At 46.0% G+C, this 16635-nt stretch overlaps 1 protein-coding gene and 1 long non-coding RNA gene across 2 annotated transcripts in view; one reads left to right on the top strand and one right to left on the bottom strand.

The window, feature by feature from the left end:
• The window catches only part of LOC139178946 (uncharacterized), a 26248-nt gene extending 16300 nt beyond the window's left edge, over positions 1-9948 (bottom strand). The window contains exon 1 of the long non-coding RNA XR_011563380.1: positions 9177-9948. This is a non-coding gene — a long non-coding RNA (uncharacterized lncRNA). The remainder of the gene's footprint in view (positions 1-9176) is intronic.
• Positions 9944-16635, top strand: SAYSD1 (SAYSVFN motif domain containing 1). Its single transcript, XM_019986316.2, has 2 exons — positions 9944-10253; positions 16045-16635. Exons 1-2 carry the CDS (start codon positions 10047-10049, stop codon positions 16420-16422), a joined length of 585 nt encoding a protein of 194 aa, XP_019841875.2. The 5' UTR covers positions 9944-10046; the 3' UTR covers positions 16423-16635.

Raw genomic sequence — 16635 nt, 5'->3', positions numbered from 1 at the left:
TTTAATTTCATGGCTGCAATCACCATCTTCAGTGATTTTGGAGCCCCCAAAAATAAAGTCTGACACTGTTTCCACTGTTTCCCCATCTATTTCCCATGAAGTGGTGGGACCGGATGCCACGATCTTCGTTTTCTGAATGTTGAGCTTTAAGCCAACTTTTTCACTCTCCTCTTTCACTTTCATCAAGAGGCTTTTTAGTTCCTCTTCACTTTCTGCCATAAGGGTGGTGTCATCTGCATATCTGAGGTTATTGTTATTTCTCCCTGCAATCTTGATTCCAGCTTGTGCTTCTTCCAGCCCAGCGTTTCTCATGATGTACTCTGCATATAAGTTAAATAAGCAGGGTGACAATATACAGCCTTGAGGTACTCCTTTTCCTATTTGGAGCCAGTCTGTTGTTTCATGTCCAGTTCTAACTGTTGCTTCCTGACCTGCATATAGGTTTCTTAGGAGGCAGGTCAGGTGGTCTGGTATTCCCATCTCTTGAAGAATTTTCTACAGTTGTTTATGATCCACACAGTCAAAGGCTTTGTCATAGTCAACGAAGCAGAAATAGATGTTTTTCTGGAACTCTCTTGCTTTTTCCATGATCCAGTGGATGTTGGCAATTTGACCTCTGGTTCCTCTGCCTTTTCTAAAACCAGCTTGAACATCTGGAAGTTCACGGTTCACATATTGCTGAAGCCTGGCTTGGAGAATTTTGAGTATTACTTTACTAGCGTGTGAGATGAGTGCAACTGTGCAGTAGTTCAAGCATTCTTTGGCATTGCCTTTCTTTGGGATTGGGATAAAAACTGACCTTTTCCAGTCCTGTGGCCACTGCTGAGTTTTCCAAATTTGCTGGCATATTGAGTACAGCACTTTCACAGCATCGTCTTTCAGGATTTGAAACGGCTCAACTGGAATTCCATCACCTCCGCTAGCTTTGTTCGTAGTGATGCTTTCTAAGGCCCACTTGACTTCACATTCCAGGATGTCTGGCTCTAGGTGAGTGATCCCACCATCGTTATTATCTGGTTCGTGAAAATCTTTTTCACGAAGGGGCTTCCCTGATAGCTTAGCTGGTAAAGAATCCACCTGCAATGCGTGAGACCTGGGTTCAATCCCTGGGTTTGGAAGATCTCCTGGAGAAGGGAAAGGCTACCCACTCCAGTATCCTGGCCTGGAGAATAGCCTGTATAATCTATGGGGTCGCAGAGTCGGACACAACTGAGTGACTTTCACTCATTCACTCATCCTTTCTTTTAGTTTGAGTTAAACTTTTAATTTTGTATTGGAGTATAGCTGATTATTATTGTCCATAATTTTCCCCAACTGCACACATATGCACATAACTACAGTCCTTTGTAGTTTCTCTGTATTTTGTTGCTCAGGAAAGGTATGTCCAGGTGCAAGTACTGGAGCAAATGGTCCCAGGTCCCAGCTTGTCTAATGCCCACTGAATGGGTCTAGAAATGCCCAGAGGACCAGGATTCTCAGTCCAATGATCTACCTGTTATGGGACAGCTGCCTCCCAGGTGAACATCCCACCTTGCAATTGATGGGAGTCTTCTTGAGGGTCAAAATTGAACACTGACCTGTCCTCACTGGCATGGGCAGTGCTCAGTGTTCTGGTCCTGAGGCTCCCAGAAGCTCCTTGTCTCCAGGGCCTGTGTTCCTACCAACCCAGGAAGTTTGATTTCCAGTTACTGTTTGATTATCTGCCAAGTTTCTCAATTTCAGTCGTCAGCAGCAGGCCCTCGGTATAATAGGTTGTCTTTCAGATTTCAGCAGAATCTGCCAAAGCCCCAGCTCAGAGGCAACTGGTAAATTAAATGCTAGTGAGCAAGGACATTCCTACACCTTTCCTCTGCATGCACAGAGCAGCTTCAGGGCCCACATCCTGGCAGAGGGGATGAGGGTCTCACCTAAAAGATGATCTGTGAAAGTGCTGCACTCAATATGCCAGCAAATTTGGAAAACTCAGCAGTGGCCACAGGACTGGAAAAGATCAGTTTTCATTCCAATCCCAAAGAAAGGCAATGCCAAAGAATGCTCAAACTACCGCACAATTGCACGCATCTCACATGCTAGCAAAGTAATGCTCAAAATTCTCCAAGCCAGGCTTCAATAGTATGTGAACCATGAACTTCCAGATGTTCAAGCTGGATTTAGAAAAGGCAGAGGAACCAGAGATCAAATTGCCAACATCCGTTGGATCATCAAAAAAGTGAGAGAGTTCTGGAAAAACATTTATTGACTATGCCAAAGCCTTTGACTGTGTGGATCATAAACAACTGTAGAAAATTCTTCAAGAGATGGGAATACCAGACCACCTGACCTGACTCCTAAGAAATCTGTATGCAGGTCAGGAAGCAACAGTTAGAACTGGACATGGAACAACAGACTGGTTCCAAATAAGAAAAGGAGTACCTCAAGGCTGTATATTGTCACCCTGCTTATTTAACTTATATGCAGAGTACATCATGAGAAATGCTGGACTGGATGAAGCACAAGATGGAATCAAGATTGCTGGGAGAAATATCAATAACCACAGATATGCAGATGACACAACCCTTATGGCAGAAAGCAAAGAACTAAAGAGCCTCTTGATGAAAGTGAAAGAGGAGAGTGAAAAAGTTGGCTTAAAACTCAACATTCAGAAAACTAAGATCATGGCATCTGGTCCCATCACTTCATGGGAAATAGATTGGGAAACAATGGAAACAGCTACAGACTTAATTTTGGGGGCTCCAAAATCATTGGAAATGGTGACTGCAGCCATGAAATTAAAAGACTCTTGTCCTTTGGAAGAAAAGTTATGACCAACCTAGATAGCATATTAAAAAGCAGAGACATTACTTTGCCAACAAAGGTCCATCTAGTCAAAGCTATGGTCTTTCCAGTAGTCATGTATGGATGTGAGAGTTGGGCTATAAAGAAAGCTGAGCGCCAAAGCGTTGATACTTTTGAACTGTGGTGTTGGAGAAGATTCTTGAGAGTCCCTTGGACTGCAAGGAGATCCAACCAGTCTACCCTAAAGGAGATCAGTCCTGGGTGTTCATTGGAAGGACTGATCCTGAAGCTGTAACTCCAATACTTTGGCCACCTGATATGAAGAAGTGACTCACTAGAAAAGACCCTGATGCTGGGAAAGATTGAAGGCAGGAGGAGAAGGGGACGACAAGGGATGAGATGGATGGCATCACCAACTCAATGGACATGACTTTGAGCAAGCTCCGGCAGTTGGTGATGGGCAGGGAAGCCTGGCGTGCTGCAGTCCATGGGGTCGCTAAGAGTCAGACACGACTGAGTGACTTCCCTTTCACTTTTCACTTTGATGCATTGGAGAAGGAAATGGCAAGCAACCCACTCCAGTGTTCTTGCCTGGAGAATCCCAGGGACGGGGGAGCCTGGTGGGCTGCTGTCTATGGGGTCACACAGAGTCAGACACGACTGAAGCGACTCAGCAGCAGCATTTGATGGTTGGGGGGGAATAATCACCCCACCACTGCTGGTCTGCCTCATGCACTAGTTAAACACACTCCTGAAGCCCCCAGGGGCTCACAGAAACAAGCCATCAGCATGTCCAGCAACAGCGAGAGCTGAGGGGATCCAGGCAGTGGCACTGACACTTTATGTGACACAGTCTAGTCTGATGCACCAAAGCCTTCCGTTTTCTTATCCCAGTTTGAATTAAAACATTAAATTCTCCAGTTGGAAGAGACTTGGTAATCATCTGCATCAACCATCTACATCCTCTTCGGCCCAGGATCCTCTCTACAGCATTCCTAACAAGTGGTTTGTCAGCCTCTGCTTGAATACGGCTAGTGTCAGGAAACTCAACTGCACTGAAATTATTCCACTAGCTGCCTATTTCTGGAAAAACTGAATTGGTGGAAAATTCCTTTAAAAAAAAGATTCCACATTTGTCACCTTGTAATTTGAAACTTTTGACCTTTGTTCTGCCTTTTGCATGCATCCTCAGTTTCATCCAACTCTTTGAGTCTCGTCCAACACTGTGCGACCTTATGGACTGTAGCCCACCAGGCTCCTCTGTCCCTGGGATTCTCCAGGCAAGAATACTGGAGCAGGTTGCCATGCCTTCCTCCAGGGGATCTTCTTGACCCAGGGATGGAACCCAAGTCTCCTGTGTCTCCTGCATTGGCAGGCAGACTCTTTACCATGGAATTACCTGGGAAGCCCCAATTCTGCCTTTTGGATCCCCACAAAATGATTCTGTCCCCCATTTGCAATAGCCCTTTTAATAGCTTCTAAAACAAACTGGTATGTTTTCACTATGACTCTTCTTCTCTGACCCAAATCACCACTGCTTTTACTACGCTTACTAAAATATGGTCTTTAGACCAGTTATTCTCAACTGAGGACAATTTGCCTCCGGGGGGAGTTTCGGCAGGGGTCCCCAACCCCTAGGGCTTCTGTTAGGCCCTGGGCTGCAGAGCAGAAATTGAGCAGCGGTCCACTGAGTGAAGCTTCATCTGCTGCTCCCCTTCACTCCCCATCACTCGCATTACTGCTGAACCAACCTCCCCGTCCCCACCCTGAGTCCATGGAAAAAATTGTCTTCCATGAAACTGGTCTCTGGTACCAAAAAGGTTGGGCACCACTGATTTGGCATCGTCTGGAGACATTTTTGGTTGCTACAATGACCAGGGATACTATTGGCAAGTATGGGCTGGGGTCAGGGATACTGCTAAGAATCCTACAAGATACAGGACAGCCCCCCACAACAAAGAATTATCTGGCCCCAAATGCCTGAAGTACCAAGGTTGAGAAGCCCTGCTCTAGAAACATCATTATCCAGACCACTCTCCTCTGGACACTCTGAATGCCTGTCATATAAGCAGGAGAGCATGGCGGTCCTCTCTCAGACAATGGGATTGACTATAGAAGCTGAAGCATCCACCACATATGCCCCTCTTTCCCAGCCTGGGGTCAAGGAAAAGCTCCAATTCCTATTGAAGCAAACATCTCTCAAGTCAATGATTAGGAAGTAAGAACAGACATAAAAACATAAATGCAAATCTAGGAGGTAGTGTTCCCTCTAAGCATCTACAAAACCCTTTAATCATGATAAATTTAATTAAATTTGTTTTTTTCTTACCCTAAAGATATAATTGTAGATTTCTCTATCAAATTTTTATCACCTAAAAATATGATAACTGTCTTTTATGTTTTCATGCAAGCCACTCCAAAAACATCAGATAGGACAGACTGATGTTGATGCATTTCTTAACACTTTTTGTTGACCAGCTATGAAGCCACTTAATTGTTGCTTATATTTATTTATCTGATCTAAGAAAATATCAAGTCTAGATGGTTTTATTACTAAGTCTTATCAAATATTCAAGAACCAGTTAATTCCTACTTTATTCAAACTGTTCTAAAAATGGGGGTTGGGAGGGGAGATGGAGACTTCAGCTTATTTCATAAAGCTAGTATAATCCTAAATCCAGAACTTTTTAAGAACAGTACGTGAAAAAAAAAAGATTGAAAAATCTCATTAATGCACATAGGTACAAAATTCTTTAAAGATTACCAAACTGGACCTAGCTTTGAATTTTATATGTTATAAAGTGGCTGAGTTTTGTTTATTCCAGGAATATAGGATGGTTTGATAGAAAGTCTATTAATGTAACTCACTACATTAATAGATTGAAGTGGTGGGTAAGAGTCAGAAACGGACCACAGGTACAGAGAAGAACATTCTTTTTTTTTTTTCCTTAAATAGCTGTTTCTGTGTAACCAAACACACATAATTTCTGTGATATAAAACAAACATTTATTTTTCATACATCTTGGGTAAGCTGGGGGCAGCTATTTTGGGCTGGGCTTAGCTGGTCAGTGAGTCAGCCATATCCACAGAACTCTCATTATTCCTGGATAACTGGCTAGTTTCATGGCAGTGCAGAAAATTAAAAGGGCACATTCAACAGGACAGACACACATCAAGCCCCTCTAACTGCATAATGCCTGCCATCATCCATTTGGCAAAAACAACTTGGATGTTTGAGTTCAAAGTCAAACAATGGGGAATTATACTCTCCATAGCATGGATACCTTAGGAGGACATGTGGGTATTTTATTACGCATAATTTACAAATATGACATACATGTACACATATTACATATGTTTATTATGTGCCAATTTATATACACATGAAATATGGTACGTGCAAATAAAATTTAAATTCACACATTAAGTACACTTTGGGATCCTTCTTATTTACTAGGCTCACAATCTTATCTGAAAAGGAAATGGAGTTAGTTTGGCAGAAGGTGTTCTTCATGATCATCTTTTTCATCTTTACTTTTTCCCATTCTTTCAAACTCTTCCAAAAAGAATTTAAAGAGGTTTACAAAGCACCGAGACAAAATAAATTTATAAGCAGAAAACAAAGGGAAAATAAGGTTACCGAAGCAAGATGGAGCTAGAAATGCCAGTACTTGGCTGGATATTCTGTTTGCTCCTCTTACCCTCTTCCCACCCTTCTCCACCCGTTTAACAGCTCCTGCATCTTGGACTTCTCCTCTAGCTACAGGATTCATCGAGTTCTGATGACCACTCTGTCTTGCTGCCTGAGGCCCAGAGGCTGGTCACACACACTTCCTATGAACTTCCTTGCTGCATCCCTTTATTTTGCCACATCTTTGTAACATGAAACTCTCCTTACTTAACCTTTTCAAAAGTGCCATGTTTCCTGCCAGAGACCCTGACTGCAATAGCCCACAAATTGTATGCCTGAAGTCTAAATGCCTGCTAGAAGTAGATGACAAATGCAGTTCTAAGGTCTCAGTGTGATTATTGTCAACTAAAAAAAAAGCACAATGTGAGAGTTGTGAGTTAAGTTTTATTTGGAGCAATGTGAGGATTGCAGCCCAGGAGACAGCACCTCAGACAGCTCTGAGAATCTGTTTCAAAGAGGTAGGAGGAAAGGACAGGATATATGTGATTTTGGTAAAGGGGGAATACATGCAATTAAGCACTTTTTTGGTGTGTGTGGAATTTCTTCTGGTCTTGTGAGGCTTCTGCTAGTCACAAGAAACAATTGTTGCCAAGCAGGATTTTAGTGCTTTTCTAGTTACAAGGAGATACAAGAATTGGGCTCCTAAAATCAGTTCCAAGAATATCTAACTATCTGAAGACCTATCCTGCCAGCTTTCCCGGAGCACAGAGTGCCTCATTTCCACTCTCCACCCTGAGCTCCATCAGGAGGTGTTGAAGGTCAGCAGCTGCAGCAGCACATGATTTAATCCTTGTAGAGGTAGATGGCAGGCACCTATGGCAAGTAACTTACAACTGACATGACCAAGTGGGAAATACAATCAATGAAATCTCTAGTCCCTCCAGAGAAGCAGATCTACTCTGGATGGGTAAAAACTTACCCGTCATTCTACCATGATGGGTAAGAAACTTTGTGACTTCTCAATGGCAACTCTTTGTGGTATAACATCCCCATTCTTTTTTGTCTCACAGATCATCTCCAACTAGTCAGGATTCAGTCCTCATATACCTTCTCTTCTTATCCACACTCACTCCCTAGTTGATTGCACCTAGTTTCATGGCTTTATCACACACATGGTCATGACTCCCAATATGTATCTCCAGTCTTGACTTTTATCTGAATTCCAGTTTTCACTGTTGAACTGCCTCCACTGTTTATCCAACGGGCACCTCAAACTCTTGGCATGTCCAAAACAAGACTTGCCAGTCTTCCTCTATCTCAATAAAGAACCTAGCATTTTTTTACTTGGTATCTAAGGTGTGTGGATTGGTGACAGAGGGGCTGGTGGAAATATGTCATCCTTGATTCCTTTTTTCTCACACTCCACATCCAATGCGGCTGCACATCATGTTGGCTCAGATATTCAGAACTATATTCAGAATCTGACCAATTCTCACCAACTCCATCACTCCCACTCTAGCCCCCAAAGGCCCAGTCTCTCTTATACCACTGTATTTTCTAACTGGCTTTCTTCCTTCTGTCTTTGCACCCTAATAGCACCCCACCTCCAGCAGCAAGTGTGATCTTTTAAAAATATGTCAGATCATGACATCTTGTACTCAAAATCCTCCTGTCACTTACCATCACACTCAGAACACAGGGTGAAGTTTCGACTATGGCCTGTAAGGCCTTTTATGAACTGACCATTGATGTTCTGTGAGAAGGTCAAACAAAGTACTTGAGCTCTCAGGACTTTTGTACTTGCTGTTTCCTCTAACAGAAATGCTCATCTCCAGGTATCTACATGCCTTCACCACTCACTTCATTTAGGTCTCTGCTTAAATGGCAACTCCTCAGAGAAGACTTCCCTGGTCACTGGCTCAAAACAGCCCCACCATCCCTATTTCTTACTTCAATTTTCTTCAGAGCTGTTGTTTCTTAGCAACTGTTGTTTAGTTGCTAAGTTGTGTCTGACCTTTTTGTGACCATATGGACTATTCCTTGCCAGGCTCCTCTGTCCAGATTTCCCAGGCAAGAATACTGGAGTGGGTTGCCATTTCCTTCTCCAGGATATCTTCCTGACCCAGAGATCAAACTTGAGTCTCCTGCATTGCAGGCAGACTCTTTACCACGGAGCCACCTAAGAAGCCTATGATCAGTACCTGAAAGTGAAGTCGTTCAGTCGCGTTCCCTCTTTGCAACCCCATGAACTATAAAGTCCATGGAATTCTCCAGGCCAGGATACTGGAGTGAGTAGCCTTTCCCTTCTCCAGGGGATCTTCCTAACCCTGGGATCGAACACAGGTCTCCCTCATTGTGGGCAGATTCTTTACCAGCTGAGCCACCAGGGAAGCCCAAGAATACTGGCTGGAGTGGGCAGCCTATCCTTTCCCCAGGAGAGCTTCCTGACCCAGGAATTGAACCAGGGTCCCCTGCATTGCAGGCGGATTCTTTACCAACTGAGCTATCATGGGAGCCCTTGACATATAGAGGATTCTTGATAAACATTTGCTAAGAGTAGGAAAGACTCCAATTCTAGTTCATATAGTTCCTTGACTCACACTCAACAAGACCCCAAAAATATTTGAGTTCTCAATTTCGTGAGTGTCACTTAGCTAGATGCTTCAGTCCAGTTGTCACTCGTCCTATCTGACTCTTTGTGACTCCATGGGCTTCAGCACGCTAGGCCTCCCTGTCCACTGCCAACTCCCAGAGTTTACTCAAACTCACGTCCATTGAGTCAGTGATGCCATCCAACTATCTCCTCCTCTTGTCTTCCCCTTCTCCTCCTGCCTTCAATCTTTCCCAGCATCAGGGTCTTTTCCAATGAGTCAGGTGGCCAAAGTATTGGAGTTTCAGCTTCAGCATCAGTCCTTCCAATGAACATCCAGGACTGCTTTCCTTTAGGATGAACTGGTTGGCTCTCCTTGCAGTCCAGTCCTCAAGTCTTCTCCAACACCAAAGTTCAAAAGCATCAAAGCTAGATGCTTAGAGCTTTAAAAATCTAAACAGTCCCTGACCGGAACTGTGACCTTTTGGGTGAGTAGTGATTGGGCGAAGTCTGTACAACCTGCTTGCCAGTGAGAAGTGCTAGCCCTCCAAAGTGCTAAGACTGGCAAACCGCTGAAAAGGAAAAGGGCAGGCTGTATCCTGCCTTCCTTCTGACATGAAAAGTCCCACAGATCATGGGCCTTTTTCAATGCCCCGGGACCACCTTCTCAATCTGGTGCTAACCTGTGGAGATGTTCCACCTGTTAGGGAGCTGATCCCTGACATGAGAGAGCATTGCGGCGCTTAGCCTAGGGCAAAAGCTGGAAACAATGAGGCAACCTTTATGTTTAGGTTCTTAACCACGTAGCTCGAGGATGTGAACACTGCTCTTTCAAGTTTAGAGTGAACAATTAGCTGTGAACTGCCTACTGAACGTCACAAAGCCAGCGCACGCCCCACCCGCGCTCAGTGCCGCTAGCGCGCACGCGCAACAGAGAGCGCCGCCACGCAGGCGCACTGCAGCCCGGAACCCCGCAAAGTCGGGACTGGTTCCCCGCGGGCGGGCGCGCGCGCGCGCTTTTTGGGCGCGCGAAGAAGGGGGCGCGCGCCATGGAGCAGCGGCTAGCTGAGTTCCGGGCGGCCCGGAAGCGAGCCGGGCTGGTGGCTGAACCCAGCACTTCGAGCCAGAGTACACAAACCTCGGGAGAGAAGGCAGAAGCAGCTACGACTCCAAAAGCACCTTCAGGCTGGCTAAAACGGTTCCTGGTGTGGAAACCGAGGCCACCGAGTGCCCAGGCCCAGCCCAGCCTCGCTCAGGTGAGAGGAGGGAGGCCTTACCCCTAAGGCACCTGGCTTCTGAAACGCCGACGTGGCCTCCAAGGCGACTCCGCCGAGGCTCCGCCCCGGCACCACGTGGTGGCCTGAAGGCCCCACCCCCACGTCGTGGAATGGCCCGGCCCAGGCCACGCCCCCCGGGGCTGGAGAAGCCCGTTGACAGCGGAGGACAGTTTATGGGCTCGCAGAGAGTCAGACACAATTGAGGGACTAACACACTTTTCGCTAGCTGAGAGGGGCTGCTGGCGCCTCCCGCCGGCTTGGCGGCGGTGCCCCGCGTCTCCTGCCCCGTCCTGTTCTGCCCTGCAGAGTGACTTTGACATTTTCTTTCCAGCCAGGGACCCACGTACCTTCGACTCCAGGCGGGAAGTTGAGGGTCTAGGGTCCCAGAAGAAATCACCTCTGCCCTTGCGTTATTCACAGCGAGTTGAGTGATCGTTGTGCCCTCGGTGGCTTTGGGAAACGTCTCCACAACCATAGGGGGCCACAGCCCTCTGCTAATGGAGGGGGAAAGGTCTAATTGGATGCTGATGAGAAGTGGCAGTAAATTAAAGCTTGATTTGATTTCGCATCTGGGCCACGTGCCCAAATAGCCTGCGCTTTAGAAATGGTGTTTGAATACAGAACTCGCAGAAGTGTGCTGACTGCCTGTGGTGGCAATGTGTTGTGTATCACTGTTGAAGTAGCGAAGCCTACTCAAGTTTAACAATTAATGTTTAAGGCGAAAACAAGAGATTAGTATGATAGCTTTTACACCCTATTGTGAGTGTGTTAGTCGTTCAGTCGTGCCCGAATCCTTGCGATCCTATGGGCTGTAGCCTGTCAGTCTCCTCTGTTCATGGGATTCTCCATGCAAGAATACTGGAGTGGGTAGCCATTATCTTCTTCAGGGGATCTTCCTGACCCAGGGATCCCACACAGGTCTCCTGCCATTGCAGGCAGATTCTTTACTGTCTGAGCCACCAGGGAAGCCTCATTAGCTTTTGGTAATCTCTCATTCCTCTCTCTGTATCTTGGTTTTCATTCATGAGTAAAGTGGCAAGGTGACTTAAGTGTGAGATTGGAGCATGCATGTGGGAACACAGGACAAAACATCAAGGGGAAATCTGTGAGCTGGTCTTTGAACCTCCTAAGTGCAATAAGTGCCAGAAATTCCTTTTGGAAAGTAAAATGTGCCTTCAGATCAGATCAGTCGCTCAGTCGTGTCCGACTCTTTGTGACCCCATGAATCGCAGCACGCCAGGCCTCCCTGTCCATCACCAACTCCCGGAGTTCACTGAGACTCACGTCCATCGAGTCAGTGATGCCATCCAGCCATCTCATCCTCTGTCGTCCCCTTCTCCTCCTGCCCCCAATCCCTCCCAGCATCAGAGTCTTTTCCAATGAGTCAACTCTTACTCCTCTTAAAATTTCCTAAGTTCATGTATCCTTGCACCACATCTGCTTATAAGGAATTTTTTCTTTTTTTTTTTTGGTAATCAAGGAGAACTTATTGTTACTTAGTTTGAATTAGATACTATTCTTCATGACACACAGGGTTCCTGCTGACTTGCAGAAAGAGTGTGCAGGGTTCAAACAATCCATTTCCTTGCATACAGTTTGTCTCAGGATGACTTTATTGTGGATTAGAACTCACAGGGCACAATTGCTTAGGATTTTAGAATCCATTTCCTCTACCCCTTTTCCTCCCCACAGTTATAAAACATCTAGCCTACACAATGAGTTTTTGACTTTATGGCTCATTTCCAAAGGAATATGAGATCACTAGAGGAGCTGAGCTTGGAGAAAATTTCCATTATTAAAAGCCCAAAAACTAACTGATGGCCTGACAAAGGGATGAGAGGCAATGCTAGACCTCCTATGCTTCTTATCAGTTACTCTGTTTTTCATAAGGGACTTTGTCTAAAACTCATTTTCATTTACTCAGTTATCATTCTTGAGTTTGTTCTGGTGTGAAATTATCACTAAATTGCTCCCCACCCCCTACCCCTGCCAATTTCTGATCTATCTCTACCTAATAATTTTGGTGGCACATAGTGGCTTGTCTGAGATTTCTTTATCCTTCTGTTTGTTATTGCTTCTTTTTGCTGGCCATTGATACAGAGGGGTCCACCTCCTCATTCCCTCACTCTCGAATTTAGCTTGGGGAAAAGCATTTCCCCCAAATAAAATATTTCTTTCTGCAGCAAGCTTCTACCACAGTGGGACAAAAATGCCTGTAACTTTTTTTTTTTTAATCCTGCCAAGCCCCCACCCCACCCCCATCTCCCTCCCCAGGCCCCCAGTGCACCATCTAGCCCCAGGGTCTATTGACCACACTCATCCTGCAACTCCTCCCTTCCAGGCCTTGGCTCAGGCTGGCCCACAGTTCAAATGCCCTCTTTCTTTGGCATGACCTAGCCAGGCACAGAGAAGGCGATGGCACCCCAGTGTTCTTGCCTGAAAATCGAATGGATGAGGAGCCTGGTAGGCTGCAGTCCATGGGGTCTCAAAGAGTCGGACACAACTGAGCGACTTCACTTTCACTTTTCACTTTCATGCATTGGAGAAGGCAATGGCAACCTACTCGAGTGTTCTTGCCTGGAGAATCCCAGGGACGGGGGAGCCTGGTGGGCTGCCGTCTATGGGGTCGCAGAGAGTCAGACACGACTGAAGCGACTTAGCAACAGCAGCAGCAGCAGCCAGGCACAGGCTTTGCATTACCGCTTCAGATCCAGGAGTCATCTCTTAAGTTCTCCCTTTTTTCCACCAGCATTCATTGACTCAGTCACGTGCCCACTATGTTCCAGCTACTGTCCTGAGTCCCAGGAGACAATGCAATAAAGACAAGGCCCTGTTCTCTCAGAACTTGCTTTTGAGTTGAAAGAACAGAATGATGAATGCTACAAAAGGGAGGAAAATCCAGCGTGCTGTGATAGTGAATCGGGGGTGAGGGATGCAGAGTGTCACTTTAAATTGGGTGGGCAGGGAGGACCTCATAGAGGAAGTGACCTCACCATTTTTCTTAAGAAGGAGCCACTCTTAAGAAACCTGGGACAAGGACAAGGGCCCACATGGTGACATTTTTGCTGAGGTTTGTAGAAGAGGGAGCCAGCCAGGTGGTGTGAGGGGAAAGGGCTTTCCTCTCAGAGGGAACCGCAAGTGCAAAGGCTCTGAGGTGGGAAGACTTTGGTATTCTGGGAATGGAAGTCCCTTCCCTAAACTGCACCATATGTGCTGTGGTGCCTGTGGTGGCCCCAAATACTTTGACACACAGCTTTTACAGTAGGAGGTGCACTGGTTGGAGGCATCTCTGGAGGCCCCCTCTCCTTTGTTTGTTCCCTTTGCCAGTTTAACACCCCTACCCCTACCTCATCTCCTTCTAGCTCTCTAACCCTTCCCCTTAGCATCTCCCATGATGCCCTTAGTTAAGTAAAAAGGCCTTTGAAGGGAGATCATCCTAGGATCCTGGACCAACCTCATCTCTGCCTGTCACCAGCCATGTGACTTTAGGGGAGTTCCTTACATCTCAGTGTCTCCTTATCAGTAAATTGGGACTAATAAGGCCTGCCTGCTGGGTTACAGGAGATCAGGCATCTAGAAGGTACTCAGTAAATGTTGGCCATAGCATTATTCTTATTAGTGTTCCTTTACTAATAAATTCAGTTTACTGTGAATTTCAAGTTGTGCACGTTCAAGATGTGTTCTCTATCCATCAGTCCATCATTTCTCTCTGATCTCCTTGTCACCAGCCTCATCTCTGCCTGCTCCTCTCTTATTGGGCCTCATGCATGAGCTGTTAACAATTTCCTTTCTTCTCTTGCAGCCCATTCTCTACCTGGCATCCAGAGTAGTCTTAAATACTAATCAGATTGTATGCGTTCCCTGCTAAGACTGTCAGTGATTTCCCTATTTTGCACACTGGTTGAATCTGAAAGGGACATTTATTTATTTAATAAATGTTTGTGGAGGGGGTGGGGAGTGTAGCTGATTATATGTCAAAGACCTTTCCAATCTAATTGGAAAGGTAATAATTGCAACGCGTGCCAAGTCACTTCAGTCGTGTCTGACTTTTTGCGACCCTATGGATTGTAGCCCTCCAGGCACCTCTGTTCATGGGATTCTCCAGGCAAGAATGCTGGAGTGGGTTGCCATTTTCTTCTCCAGGGGATCTTCCCGACCCAGAGTTGATGCTTAAAAAAAAAATAACGAAAAAACAACCAAAGGTCTAACAATGTAGAATTGCTAAAGCAGCATGAATCAGATGACCTATATATTTTTTGGAGATCAGATAACAGTTTTGGTCCCTTTTAAGTTGCCACGTGAAGAATACGGGATATAACTGAATAAATGAACTAAGTCTGCTCTGTACAGAGAACTTATGTGTGCAGTGCTGTTTGGCTCTGGAGACACCAAAAGATAATCAGCAACAGTAGGTGACCTCATGCAACCACTAGGGACACATGTGATCTATATTAAAAGAGAGACACTTGAATGACAACAGTTTGGTGCTCAGTGAGAAAGAGAGCCAGTTAGAGCTCTGGGAGGCGGAGGGGCACCCTGCTTGCTGGCCCCAGAGGTCAGGGTATACATAGTTCACCAGCCGTGCTTGCCTGGAGAGAGCACGTTCCTGAGGAATGGAGAGGAATATTCCCGGCCACGGATGGGCAGTGTCTTTGGGTTGTAAGACCAGAGGATTCATTTCTAGAGCAGTAGATTGTGGATCATGTTGTTCAGGAAACTTTTTACAACATTATTTTACAAACTGCAAATCATGACTCATTCGTGGCTAGTGAAAAAAATTTTAAAGGTCTTATCCTAAATTAACTAAATGTAATTTTAAAAATAGAATAGAAAACCAAAGCTTCATATGTAATCAAAGTGATGATATGTGAAGACTTTTTTCCTGATACACACATATATACACACCATATATATATATTTTGGGGGGGGTTTGCAGTACAAAATGTATTTTTTTATTGTGGGTCATACCCCAAAATTTTAGAAAATACTGGACTGGAGACCAAGCTTGCAAAAGCTCCTTAAATACCTCTGTCTCCCATTACAGCCAGCATAGGGGCCTGTGTTCTGGCACTTCTGTCTTTTGAGTGAATGCAAGGCCTTGGATTCCAGCCCAAGGAGTTTAAAATTTAACTGGTAGGCATTAAAAATGTGTCAAAGGTTTGTGAGCAGAAGGTTGATGGATGTTGTGGCAGATTTATTTAGCAGCTGTACATGGTTTGGTGTGGGGAGAGATAGGTTAGAAGGCGGGTAGTCCAGTTAGGAGACCCTGGGGCCATGTAGGATGGTCACGGGATGGAAAGGTTGTGGCTCTAATTGTGATTTTTTTTTTTTAACGTGTAGAATACTCCTCATTTTAGAATCATGCCACTCAACAACATTTTAGCTCATCTAATCCAGTCAACAAACATGTATTGATTCTGTGTGGGAAGCATGTGCCCGGCTGCTGCCTTATCAATTACATGGAGTTACTAGAGGGGCTACATTAGCTCCTCTTAGCAGCAGACTAATCTGATGAAATGTCTGCCTCAGACGGGAATCCACCCGAACGCCGTAAGGTTTTCCTCAAGTCACATCTCACTGATGGGTTTTGATTCAGAGCAGGATGCATGAGAGCTCTTGGGAGATAGTTGTCTTAGAGAGCAGGGCAAGAAAAACAGACGCCGATGAGGGGACGCCTTTGCACGCAGGGGCAGCTGCCTCTCCGGATGGGTTTTGATCCTCTCGGCCCCACTGTCCTTCATTCTTTCTTTGGTTTGTTTGTGTGTCCTAGGGAGCAGCATGGCCCAGGGGCCTCGAGTCACAGCCACCATGGAGTCCAGCCGAAGAAGCCCCGCCACCGCCGCAGCCGCCGCCACCGCAGCCCCTGACCCCGCGGGACCGGTCTCTCCTGACCAGCGTCACCCTGTTGAAGGTGCTCCTCTGGTTGGTCCTGCTGGGGCTGTTTGTGGAGCTGGAATTTGGCCTGGCCTATTTTGTCCTGTCCCTGTTCTACTGGATGTATGTGGGGATGCGAGGCCCCGAGGAGAAGATGCAGGGGGAGAAAAGTGCCTACTCGGTGTTCAACCCGGGCTGCGAGGCAATCCAGGGAAGCCTGACCGCCGAGCAGCTGGAGCGAGAGCTGTACCTGAGGCCTCTGCCGCGGAGATAGGACCAGACCGGCGGTGGCCCCAGGGCTCTCGCACCCCCTGGCTTTGACTGAGAACAGCTTGCGGGTCAGGTCTGTGACCCCACAATTCCGCACTTCCCCTGACCTCCTGCTACAGTTTTATCTCAGAATTTCTTTTTCATTTTGGTGAAACTCCTGAAAGACACTCACTGTGGGTCTGATGCAATTTATAAAAATTACACACTCAAGACAGGA

Source organism: Bos indicus, chromosome 23 (assembly GCF_029378745.1).
Source record: "Bos indicus isolate NIAB-ARS_2022 breed Sahiwal x Tharparkar chromosome 23, NIAB-ARS_B.indTharparkar_mat_pri_1.0, whole genome shotgun sequence".
Lineage (NCBI taxonomy): Eukaryota > Metazoa > Chordata > Mammalia > Artiodactyla > Bovidae > Bos > Bos indicus.
This window is presented reverse-complemented; position numbering and strand designations above follow the sequence as displayed.